This window comes from Athene noctua, chromosome 4, assembly GCF_965140245.1.
Source record: "Athene noctua chromosome 4, bAthNoc1.hap1.1, whole genome shotgun sequence".
Lineage (NCBI taxonomy): Eukaryota > Metazoa > Chordata > Aves > Strigiformes > Strigidae > Athene > Athene noctua.
In genome coordinates this window covers 33776947-33790572 of record NC_134040.1, presented here as the reverse complement: position 1 = coordinate 33790572, position 13626 = coordinate 33776947, and the positions used below count along the sequence as shown (strand labels likewise).

At 42.5% G+C, this 13626-nt stretch overlaps 1 protein-coding gene across 7 annotated transcripts in view; it reads right to left on the bottom strand.

Annotated features, from left to right (window-relative positions):
- MAPK10 (mitogen-activated protein kinase 10) overlaps positions 1–13626 on the bottom strand; it is a 191400-nt gene that overhangs the window by 33515 nt on the left and 144259 nt on the right. The window contains exon 8 of one of the 7 annotated variants that reach the window (XM_074904934.1): positions 5435–5506. The exons of the other annotated variants lie outside the window; for them this stretch is intronic. Coding sequence (XP_074761035.1) covers positions 5435–5506 — 72 coding nt within the window. The remainder of the gene's footprint in view (positions 1–5434; positions 5507–13626) is intronic. 7 annotated transcript variants of the gene reach the window in all.

Here is a 13626-nt window from a genome sequence, read left to right as displayed (position 1 = left end):
ACAAAAATAAAATTACTTCAGATTACCATTGATCATTTGGAAGATAGGAGACAGCAGTGTTTGTTGTCATTAACCCTTTGGATGAATATCTGTGATAGCACCTTCACTAAAATTTTCAACTGCTGTTTTTGTTTTTTAGCTGGCACTTCATTCAGTTGCCGAGCATCTTTGCTTACACAGTAGTAAGCAAATCAGTGCTTAGTGGACAGTCCAGATAGCACAGGACTCCAGTCTTGCCCTTGGATAAGTATTACTATTTCCCTCGTGGACACCTCCTCACCACTGCAGTATCTACTTGTAGTAGTCCAGCCTGTTTCGAGGTTTACAGAACCTTCTGTTGTGGCACACTTCTGTCTTTGAAACATGTACAGCTGGAGGCACAATGATCATGTACCTAGCAGCCTATGAACTTTAGCATTATTAAATACCTTCTAAATGAACTGTAAAACTGTGCAGAAAAACCTTATACCCCTATCTTTGCGACATACATAACGTGATTGCAGTTGTAATCTCTGTGAGGCTCTGTAAGTGATAGCTTGTAAGGCCATCTGTGATTTATACTATGAGAAGCTGACATCACGCTAACCTTACATCTCTCTGCTGAATATATACTTGTCTCCCTAAGCATTTCCAAGTACAACATTTAAAGGCACATTCTTCTTTGTCCGTCCAAAATGCATTCAGCAGTTTAAAAAAAAATCAAAAAAATCCATGTTTAACTACTGCTTTAACAGCTCACCAGATGACTAAGGCACCTTCTTAACTCCTTCAGATCATTTACACAGTGGTGAGAAAAGAGTAACAGTCTCCCTCATAAAATGTTGTGAAGAACACAAGAGACAACTCACGGGTAGAATCCTGAGACAACACAACAAACCATGTTGCTGTTTTCTACTTGCTTGAGGCACAAGTATATCCAAGCTTCATGATAAATTTCTCTGGAAGCAGAACTACTGCTGTCAACCTTGAAAGGAAGTTTCATACAACATTTAAAAAAAAAAGCTTTAGCTCACAATTAACTGCATCACACGCATACACTAAAAATGGTAGAGAAATAGTAGAATTTCAAGGATCAGTAAAGACCATGGGGATTTTGGACACTGAAAAACAATTGGAGTTTAAAAAAGAATAGAGTTGGAATCAGTTCTCAGCTCCACCCAAGTGAGTTCAGTGAATTCAAATGGGTTACAGGAGTGGAACAGAGCTGCAGCCTAGCTAAGCACTCCACTCTGCACTTACTCAAAGGCATTTCCTCTTTTTCTGCTTGTGAATTTTCCACGACCATGTAAGAAGGCTCTGTTTTGCTACAGAAGATCTTTCAGTTAGCCAAATGGACAATTTAGTTCTGTGAACAGAAACAGTATCAAACAACCTATATTCCTTAACCACTGGAAAAAGGCAAATAGTAAATTTTGCAGTCAAATCATCATACAATCACGGAATGGTTTGGGTTGGAAGGGACCTTAAAGATCATCCAGTTCCACCCCCCTGCCATGGGCAGGGCCACCTTCCACTAGCCCAGGTTGCCCAAAGCCCCGTCCAACCTGGCCTTGAACCCTTCCAGGGAGGGGGCAGCCACAGCTTCTCTGGGCAACCTGTGCCAGTGTCGTACACTACCCTCACATTAAAAGATTTCTTCCTAATATCTAATCTAAATCTGCCCTCTGTCAGTTTAAAACTGTTACCCCTCATCCTATCCCTACACCCCCTGATCAAAAGTCCCTCCCCCCTTTTCTGTAGCCCCTTTAAGTGCTGGGACACTGCTCTAATGTCTCCTCAGAGCCTTCTCTTCTCCAACTGAACACCCCCAACTCCCTCAGCTTGTCCTCACAGGGGAGCTGCTCCAGCCAGTGAGCATCTTTGTGGTCTCCTCTGGCTCCGCTCGAGCAGGTCCGTGTCCTTCTGATGTTGGTGCCCCCAGAGCTGGACACAGCACTGCAGGGGGGGTCTCACGAGAGCGAAGCGGAGGGGGAGAATCCCCTCCCTTGACCTGCTGGTCACACTGCTCTGGATGCAGCCCAGGACACAGTTGGCTTTCTGTGCTGCGAGCACACATTGCTGTCTTACAGTCAGTTTTCCATCCACCAACACCCCCAAGTCCTTCTCCACAGGGCTGTTCTCATCACCCAGCCTGTATTTGTGCTTGGGATTGCCCCGACCCATGTGCAGGACTTGTTGAACTCCACAAGGTTTGTGCAGGCCAACCTCTCATGCCCGGCCAGGTTCCTCTGGATGGCACTGTCTGTCAAGCATATGACTGACAGTGCATTTCTCATGAATATTCAATCTTTCAGTTTCAAAACTGCTTTTCACATTTATGCATAAAAATTGACACAAATTAGTATTAAATACTCTCTTCAAATCACAGTGTGGTTGTGAAATGAAGCACAGACTGTGAAGAAAAAATTGCTGATAACAAATTTGGGTACATTGCGTGTTGTGAAATAAGTTTACATGATTCGTGTTATTATAAAATAACGTTAGGACTTTTTAATCCATTTCCACCTATCTCAGCATATGGTTTTGCACAGTGTAAAGTAAGTTTAAAATATTGCTCTTTTTATATGTATTTTTGACTGAACTGTTTTTGTATAACTGCAGGTTTGAGGGGGCAGGGTGACATAATGTGTAAATAGCTCTCTTTGTTTTTTGCAAAGCCATCCTGACTCCGTGTTCTAATGGGCCGGTCCAACTGGTTAAGTGTTGTTTACAGTTATCCAGGCCCAAAAAGAAGTTGTTTGTAAGACGCATGCTCAAAGTTCGGGGTCACCAAAAGGGCAGGCCGAGGAAGAGTGTTTACTTCATCCCACGACCACCAGAGAGGGGCAAAAAAAGACCCCAACAGACAAAGAGAGCATGCGCGAGAAAGATCTCCATAAACCCACCCTTTTCCCGGAAATGCTATGAATATGAATTAAAGTTTATAACTATGTATGAGAAGAGAGAGAATAAATACTGAGGGGGGAAACCGGTCGGTGCGGGCCAGTTAGAGCAGGGGCTCCCGGTCCGTTCAGCGCTGTTTTTGCTTATCTTTATTTGTTTATTTAATAAATTGGAAATTTTTTTTTTATGACTAAATTTGGATGCGATCATTTATAACACCAGTTGTAACCCATTTTACACCCCTTTTATGTTGAAGAGGGAAGGATTTTTTTAAAGGAAACAGATTTCTAATTACTCTTCCTCCTCTATTTAAATACATCCTTAAGTATGCTGCCCTCAAGCTCTTAGGGCTCATAGTCCCTGCTGATGAAATTACACAGCTGCCCAACTCCATTGCACACCTGAAGAAATATTTTTTTTTTTATAGAAGCACTAAGCATTTTCTATGCAGATCTAAGGAAGAAGATGCCAAGAAGTCATCAGTCTCAGCAGGCTGTGTCTGCCCTTGCAACTTTCTGACTGGTTTGCAGCTGTACAGACGGGCACAAGAGCAAGAAGTGCTGAACCCCTGCCAGCATCTGCTCAGCAGCAGGGGAGAGGGAGGGGGATGGATTCGGAGGAGAGGTGGCTTTGACGAGAGGTGCTCAGCTGCCTGAAAGAAAGCAGCGGCGTCGTCCTCAGTTCACAGAATCAGCACTCATGGAACAACAAAAGAAAAGCAGAGCGGTACATAAATCACAGTGCAAATTTAGCAACGTATTATAAATACAAATGAAGAATGTGAACTCATTGGGAAAGATCCCAAACAAATCAGCAGCTGGTAGTGCCAATTTCTGTGGGGTTATTGCAATTATAAACAGAACATAATGGTTTAATTATAAAGGCTTTGCATGATTTCTTTTTAACAAATATGCAGCTGTGTCAAAGAAACCAGTTTTTGAAGTGCTATGTTCAATTCTTTTTGTACTTACTTGGGGATTTCTTTAAACGATATCTTACAAAACATTAAATCCATTAGTTAAGTCCATTAACATAAAACTAGTTCGGACTACAACACTGAACCATGCTAACCCCCACACTTAAATTTCTCACTCCATAGTCATGGAAAACACAAGCACAGCCTGGGCCAAATCTTCACGGAGCACAAATAGGTGCTAATGCTTTACATTAACACAAAGGAGGGAAAGGTTTACTTTCACATATGCAGATGAGATGTGCTCCAGATGATATGAAAATGCATGGGAATTTTACTGTTCATATGTATGCACATTCTCATCCAACATTTTGGACAAAACACAAATCAGAATCTTCCTAGGCAATCCTGTGAAAATATTGGTATCATTGCCTACCTTAATTTCTTTAACGCTCTCCAGATATTACTTTTTCCACATTTTAATTCAAATATTGAACCCTTTAAAGTGTGAATGAGGCCAAAAGTGAAGGGCTAAACTGTTTTGGTAAACGTGTATATACACACAGACCTATATATATAAGTGTACACGCACACACATTCAGGGAAAGTGACATAAAAATGAATAATGCCTGGAAACTCCTCTGTTTAAATTAGAAGGAAAACTTGTACACAGGTCACCTCCATTTCTCATTTCTGTAATCCTATAGACCATGAATCGCTGGAGTTAGACCAAGCATGCACAGAACTCAGTTGATGTGCACAAGAAGAAACCACTTTCACAATCTGATACATAATGGAGTGTATATATCAAAGCATTAATAAAGCATCAAATAAAGTAAGAATTATGGTTGCCTGAGTCCTGCATGCAGAATGGTCTCTAAGGAAAATCTAGTATGCTTGGATCGCTTGTCCACTGATTTAGTGCCTTTATCTATAAATCACTGCTTATTGATGTCAAAAATACATTCTGCTTTCACATAATAGCTACATGTACTTAAATAAAGCATGACAGACTGAAGTCCACTACAACGGTTTCCAAGGAAAGTCGCAGCCTTTTGAGTCATCAAATTGCTACAAAGTGATAATTAATGCCTTGTGAAACAGAAGTTGTCCCCAAACTGAAGCCATTTCCTACTTTCCTACTTCTTGCAGAGCAAACAAGCGAAGAAATAAGCATTTCTAAAAGTCATGTCCAAGTTAATCACACCTTCCTTCTTCCTAAAATACGGACCGTCTCTTACACGTCATCCTGAGGTAAACAGTGTCTTGTGCCTACCATGCTACAACCTGAACTTAAAAGCCTGCAATTTATGAAACACCCCACACCCCCTGCCAATTAATAGACATTTATAACAACAAAACTAAGAACAAGGGGTCACTGGCTGCAGAAAGTGATTTTGATGAACTGCATGGGACGTTATTTTCCATCTCCTTATACTACACTCGCTGAGGTTTCCCCCTAAGGCTTTTACTGAGAGGTAGTAATGGTTTATTGACGTTTTGGTTTCCAAGGATTTTGCAGCGGGACTGAGCCCAATTCTTTAGGTAGAGTACAAATGTATGACAGCACTAGTCTAGCAGGAAGGGGCTGAAGGGGAAAGGGTTGGAAGTACCTACGGAGGCTGCTAGGAAGGATACGATCAGTGCCAGGAAACAAGACAGCACCTTTAATCATTTCTCCCATGATGCACCCTACTGACCACATGTCAACTGAAAACAAAAATGAAATGAAGGTAAACAAGAAAACAGGAACAGAACAACAAATAAATGAGAAGACTTATCCAATCATGCTATAGCACAGAGCCTGCAGCCTGCACCGCAGACACAGCCCTGCCTTTTGCTCTCTGCAGATGCTTTTCTGCTCAAGTGTACAAGTTTTGTGACAACATAGCAGGGCTGAGAAAAATCGACTCCAACAATTTTATTTACCCCAGAGTGGATGAAAGACAATACTATTAAATACAGAAAACCAAGTGAGACCCAAGGCTGTCTACTGTGTCATAATACAACTCTGTAATTAAAATTTACCAATTAATTTTGGCTTTTTAAAGTTTTCATTTGCATTCATTACCTAGGTTCATACTGCTTTAAATTGTAAATGAATGCTGGTCTCTGTAATCAATGAGGATATGCAAATTGATTTTCCTTTGTCCTTTCAGTTACCAGAGATCCATGCATATTTTCACAAGCTGAACTGCCAGAAACCACAAAAGGAACTTGGATCCTTGTGAAGACATATCCACCTCCTATTCAGGAGTATGAATAGAATTTGTTGAGATCATTGGACTCCAATAATGCTTGCTTTAGAGCCTGTTGGCTCACTTCCACTGAACCTCAGTGAAGCCAGCAGTCCATAATAAGAGTCTTGAGAATCTCATAAGATTTCCATTTGCCATGGTAGGAAATGGTGATTTCTAAATAGGACAGTTGAGACACAGAAGCACTAAGCTGTACCTTCTGCATTGAAATTGAGAGCAAACCCATTAACTATTTACCTCATACAGAGAAGAGCAGTTCAGCTGGGTCAAACAAAACTAACAACAATTTACACTGGAACATGAGATGAAAATCAGATGCCTTATATCCAGTATGGGATTAAGGTGGTGTTTTCCCCCCATACCAATACCATGAACCCACATTACCTCTGCTGTCCTTGCTCTATGATAAGTCATAGGGCATGGAAGCAAGAAAAGGGACAGACTGGTCTCTCAGGGCCAGAAACTGTGGGGAAAAAAAATGAAAGCATAATGCTGCTTGGTTAAATTTACTCTTATGATTTCATATTGAGCAACAGTTTAAAGTGGATTTGACTTTGAAAGCAAATGTCCTATCTGTGAAAATCTTTACATGCCTGGGTCTGTGGTACCCTGCTGCTTTATTTAGCATATGAAAAGCTTCATCACTACATAATAAATACATCCATAAACAAACAGATAAATAAAAGGCTACTTGTTTGGAAGCAATAAGCAAACCTAGAGATGCAAATTACTGCTGCTTTCATCACAAGCTAAACGGCATGCAAAATATCAGGAAAAGGTAGAGCAAGCAGTTGTTTGTTTATCTGTTATTAATTCCTTTTTATTTTCAGAAGCTGCCTTCTGACGTCACTGCTCTATGCTGTTCTCAAGGGCACACACACAGAAGTTGAAGTAGTGACTTACTAAACTGTGAACTGTGTAAAGCAGAGATGATTATTCTCTTCTACTCCTGAGGTTTTGGGAGGGAAGCTCTTTGTAAATTTCCAAATCAGAAGAAGCAAAGATGAACATCTGAATACGACCGATGTCCAAAGAGAAAAAAACTGTGCCTTCTTGACTGCTGCCTCTTTTTCCTCTCCTGAGCCAATGAGAAATAAGTAAAATTGGAACCCAGAGTTTCACTGCATGTTTAAGAAGAGTAGTTAGTTGGAGGTTAGGAGTTTCAGCATATACAGCAGCAGCTGTCAGAAGTCCCATTTAAGGCACTGAGGCTCGTGCAAAGCTCCATAAGGGACTTCAGTACAGACCTAAGCCTCGGTCCTCAGTTTCATTTAGTCCAACATCCATCCAGATGTAGTCCGAGTAATTTTGGTTGTACAAGCGTCAAAACAAACAAACCACAACCTCTGAACATTTGCTCTCAACTGCAAAGCACTGAAAATTACATTTGGTTCGTTTTTTCCAAATTCAGGATATTCACAGAGACTGGCAATGCTACACCAACACACAGAATATCCCTAAGCTTTAATCAAATGCAGGCTAACTTATAGTCACAGAGACCTCTGTGTAACTCTAGGTAAAACTTCAGTTTAGCAGCTATTTGCCTTGATGTTTCAGAATCACTTGAAACAGTGTTAAGGAATTAAACCTACAGCTTTCCATGACTGTCTGAAGTGAAATTGCTGAGATCTGGGTAGCCGTTGATGAGAAGCTCCCTCTCCATTAGAATACCTGTGTCCTAGATTACTAAGAGCAGGGGATTTTTTAATTTGTTCAAAATTTCTACAAACCTGATTATTATGCAGAGTGGCTCTGAAATGAGTGCGTACATATACTTCAAAATATGAGCAAGTCTTCCAAGGACACCAAATGTCTCCCTGGCATAACCCACCACAAACAATGTGCAAGTGTTTTCCTCAAAAAAGGAAGTATTTCACTTATACAGCAAATCTTAACCTCTGGTCCATCTCCTGGTTCTGATTTCATGCCAAACAGTGAACAAATACACTCTATAGTGATTGTGTGATTTGCTGTCTTGGAAAACACATGAGGAATGAATCTGTCTTTCACAGGAACTTCCAAAATCTCCCCGGGGACTTGAGTAGAGTTTGAGAAGGCTGAACAGAAATTGTTCTGTTGCCACACACGCATGCCCCCTGGTCCCCAAACCTGGCCCCCCAAACCCAGCCCTTGAGAGGGAAGGTGACCAGAAGAGCTGGTGAAGAGAGAAGGGAGAGTTAGAATGGAAGAGTATCAATGAGACATCCATCTATTCCTCTTTGTGCTTTAGTCTCACATACTTCCTGACCCAAATGAGTGCTTGCTCATCCTTCCAGGTTTCAGATTCCCTTCAGCAAAGGTGCAGAAGGGTCAGGAATTATAGAACTAATCAAAGATGTTTCTATATGGAAAGGATCCAAGCTGACCTTCCATGGCTATGGATGCAATTTTGCAATTTTTTTTTCTGTTTCTCCTACCATGCTGGATGAACTGGAAAAAGCACGGGTGTCACTCTAATACTGAAGACACCACATCTCATTTCCTTCCTCACTCCTTCATAATGGCCCTGCAGTCTCCTTCTGCCAAACTACAGGTTCTCTGGCACTTGACAAAACACAGTGAAAGGGAGCCCATAAGGAAACTGCCCTTGCTAAAACTCCTGAGTTAGTTCTTCAGACCTGCACTTAGTTAGCTACGGTTTTCACTCAGTGAAAAACATGACATTCAAGTTAAAATTCATGAAATGCGTGTCACGGGAAACTCTGGAGACCAGAAGATGCAGGCACAGCTGAATGAGCTTTGTTACCTTTCCCAACCCCATGGGCTAGTTCACACTTTCTCTCTCTGCCCAGAGCATTAATGAGCATGTCAAACATTCACATTTGTAATAGCTCCAGTTTTAGCTCTGCAAGCTGAAAAGAGATGATCATGTCTTCAAAATTGACTTGGGAAGACAATGATAGACATATTTATGAAGCAAACCATGATACCTGATTTTATTTGTGTAAGTGTAGGCCAAAATATTTAGCACACAATGCTGTTTCTCAATGGCTGAGGTGCAAAGTCTAGTAAAATTTCAAGGCAACTGAGCATGCCTGTCACAACACAGTGAGCTTCTTTCTCCAAATCCTCCTAAAATGGAAAGACACCTTGCTGTGTAGGACCTCCCTTTACCTCCATCTCTGTTGCTGAATGCTCCTGCAGATTTGCAGAGGCCTGCTCTGATGAACTATTTCTAGGCTCTTACTTGAATTTTCAGGAAGAAAAATACAGTGGTCTGTGTTGGACACGGTAGCTTGGTTTTATTGTTTTGTTGTTTGGGGGTTTTTTTCCTGTTATTTCTATGCAATTAAAAAAGGACAAATGGACAATGAAATATATTATATCATATAATATGCTTAGTATATAAACAAGGGTTGGCTGGGAAGCTGGGGCTCTTGCTTCTGGGATCGCAGTTTTCGGAATCATCTCTTCTCTGGGATGGCTAGCTGGGAACAGGCTGAGCATCAGTTGGTGGGTGGTAAGCAATTGCATTGTGCATTAGCCATTTGTAATTTTTATTATTATTAGTCTATTTTATTTCAATTGTTAAAACTGTTTTCATCTCAACCTACAAGTTTCCTTACCTTTACCTCTCCAATTTCCTCCCCCATCCTCCAGGCAGGGGAGGGTGAATGAGCATCTGCGTGGTGCTTGGCTGCCAGCTGCGTTTAAACCACGACAGCCCTTTTTGGTGCCCAGCGTGGGGCTGGAAGGGTTCAAGATAATGACAGGTTTGATTGGAATGTGCTAGATGGAATTTATAGCTGTTATTGCTGCTTAGCTGTTAATTGGCAGGCTCCTGCGTTTGTCACGGGGCTTGCTTGCCTTGTTCTATGTTAGTCTTGCGCTCATTCGTGTCTACCTTTTGCTTTCGCTACTTGCTGTAGTGCTGTACTGTTGATCATATTACTCTGCTGTGCCTGGGAACCTTTTGAAAACTGCAGTGGCGATGTGCCTGGGCTGGCAGATGGCCAGGGCATCGCTGATGCTTCTGCACTGCTGTACTGGACAGGCTGGAACTTGAGTCATAGGGACTGTGACCTGTGTATGAGTCCACTCAGGAGCAGGACACCCAGAATCATCTGTGGCCATGGGTAAGCCCATGTCAGAGCAGGTACATCTCGAAGCCTCTGTGGCCGTGGTTATGTTTGCCCAAGGATAAGTCCACGCTGGAGGAGGTGCATCTCAAAGCATCTGAAGCTGTGGATAAGTCCATGCTGCAGCAAGCACACCTTGAAGTATCAGTGGCCGTGTGTGAGGTCATGCTGGACCACCTCAAAGTGTGTGGCCATGGATAAGTCCATGACAGAGCAAGTACACCTCAGGAGGGACTGCAGCCAGGGTAAGGCCTTGCTGGAGCAGGTTAACTTCTGAAGGTGCTGTGGCTGTGGGTAAGGCCACACTGGAGCAGGTTCATCTCTGAAGGCATTATGGCCCATGGAGAAAGCCACACTGGAACTCAAAGTGACTGTGGCTGTGTGCTGCAGCAGGTATATCCCTGGAGAGACTGTGGCTCATAGATAAGGCTCCTCTTGGAGCAGGTACACCCCTACGGTGCAGGAGAGCTGAGCACGCACACGACCAATGTGATCAAGCAATGCCCGTTTATTACAACTAAGAAAGCCCTTTTATAATGTTCTCCCGCACACGTGAGTAACATGCAGTACAAGTCCTCAAGATTGGACAGTTAACTTAGCCCGTGCTTTAAACCTTCTTATGATTGGATAAAAAGTGCCACATCAGCCTTGCCAGGCTCCCTGCCTTGTGTAACTCCCTCTTCCGTCCCAACCCCTTCCAGGGGTCGTTTGTCTCATTGAGTTTCTCGCCCCTCATTCAGGGTCACATCCTTATCGCATTCTTGCTCGGCTGAGGCTCTTATCAGTCTTGTTCTCACACAGGATTGCTCACATGTCCATTCTCTTGCAGAAAGCCCTCTAGAATCCCAACACTATGGGACTGTAGTCTGGGGATAAGTTCAAGCTGGAGCACAGGCAAGGGAAGGAGTTCATTGCAATGTTAAACCCAATGGTCTGGTCCAAAGGGGTCAGGGGTGGAGACTGTAGTGGGAATACCTTTAAATTGTTGTAACACATGATTTGAGTTGTATGTTACAGGAACTACCATAGCTGGAACCACCTGAACCAGTGGAGGACAAGCCTTACATGAACTAGTGTAAATGCAGCAGTGACCTGACCTGAGCAGGCTTTGGTGCCCAGTAATTCCACCCAACACACCACCTCTCCTGTCCTGAGTGACCACCATAACAAATGGAGCCCAAAATAATTGACTAAATGAACTTAGTGGACATTTTGTGGGCATCTGTGGACATTTTAAGGGGTGGTCCTTAGACTAGGAGAATGCTATCTGTGTACTATATCAAAGGGTGGGAATGGGGATGGTGGGTAATGAGGATGTAATGGATAATATGGGTCCTGAACATGATGTAAATGGTATGGAATAAGGGATGGAGAATGTGCTGGTTTTGCTGGGATAGAGTTAATTTTCTTCACAGTGGCTAGTATGGGGTTGTGTTTTGGATTTGTGCTGAAATGAGTGTTGACAATGCAGGGGATGTTTTAGTTATCGCTGAGCAGTGCTTACACAGAGTCAAGGCCTTTTCTACTTCTCACCCCATCCCACCAGCGAGCAGGCTGGAGGTGCACAAGAAGCTGGGAGGTGACACAGCTGGGACAGCTGAGCTCAACTGACCAAAAGGATATTCCATACCATAGGATGTCATGCTCAGCATATAAAGTTGGAGGAAGAAAAAGGAATAGGGGGGGTGGTCAGAGTGATGATATTTATCTTCCCGAGTCACCGTTACACGTGATGGAGCCCTGCTTTCCTGGAGATGGCTGAACACCTGCCTGCCAATGGGAAGTGATGAATGGATTCCTAGTTTTGCTTTGCTTGTGTGCGCAGCTTTTGCTTTACCTATTAAACTGTGTTTATCTCAACCCACAAGTTTTCTCACTTTTACTCTACCAATTCTCTCCCTCATCCTCTGTGGGGCTCAGCTGCTGGTTGGGGTTAAACCGTGACAGGTTCCGAAGTGTTTGAATATTGTATTATAGATTTCTAATTTACTACCTGCAACTGAAACTGCAAAACCACTGTAGAGAACAACTGCTCTCCTGACAGTTTCTAGATGGAACCAAAAGGGAGTTGCCACAAATATCACAAATCTCATGCTTCAAACAAACGTATTGATTTTTCTCTTTCTTAAAAAACTTTCTGTAAGTTCCAAACTGATATGCATCGTGCCTTTTTGTGACACAGCTGAACCATCACTCTCTGGGATTCAGACTAGCAGATGCTCACCTTCATTTGGCATAGACAAAATTGATCTGCAGTAGACAGGCAGGTGCCAGAGCCTGGCCCACCTGGAAAGATGCAGAATGAGGTATGAATCACACATTTGTACTCTCCCTCTGAGGTTGGCCTTTAGGTTACAGTGCCAAACAAGTGGAAAAACTATTGTTTTTCCTTGGGAACTCGTGTTGCACTGTCTCTTTCAGAACAGCAGAGCTTGCAGAGGGACTGGAAAGGTTGTCACAGGATATTAAAAGGTACATGTATATTAAGAAAAGGCCATGGGAATCCTGAGCTGCAAGCTCAAGAATGAGTAGAGGCACGAGGAATGACTCATGTCCTTCCCTATCTCCCATTTTCTTTTGAATATGACTATATAAAAAATTGTTGCAGTAAGAGAGACCTACAGAGAATCTTGCCAAGGAATGTGAAACACGCTGCACTGCATCTAACAGACAGTAACATTTAAAACATGCTTTGCAGATCCTGCAGTTTCTAACTTCAGACCCTCTTTTTATCTTAATTTAAATTTTGGCTTTGAAGCATCTCTTTCCAGGTCTCAAAGAGCATTCAGGTACACTTGTTTTACCTCTTCCAGCAGGGATTCCACAGGTAGTCTCTCCTGCTACAATACAAACAGATTAGCATATAATTTAAGAGTATTTACATATTTTCATACCTGATAAATGATATATGATTTTGAGTGCATTCCAGTCCTCTACCTTGATCACAACTAAATACTGACATGCTCTTGACAGAAGACACTTCAGTACTATCTGTTTTATCTACAAGTTCTAAATTCTCTGCTCAACTGTGCCGGTGGAACTCAGCTCAAATTAGTACAGTTGCCATCAAGCAGAAGCTGATAAAAGGCATAGAAGGGGGCGGTGGGGGGGGAAGACATTTGAGACCATTCAGTTTTCATTAGTGCCTGAAAAGACAACTAACTTGCCTCAGCTGAAATTCATATGAGGCAACAGTAGGTGTAGCACATATCTACACCTCAACACTTGGCCGCTTTTGAAACTGCACATTCAGACCCATGCTGAAAATCTTTAAGGTGAGTGTTGGGAAATGAGCAATGGATCATCTTCATTGTAGCAGCTGGGATCCACTCCAAACACCACACACATCACAGACAGGATGGAACTCTTATACTAAGGGCAAATTGCACTAGGCCTGAACAAAATAAGAAAGAGAAGAATGGCAACAGCCAAACCATCTTCACAGCTACGCTGAAGTCTCTTTGAGACAGACCTCATCTCATATAAACAAACC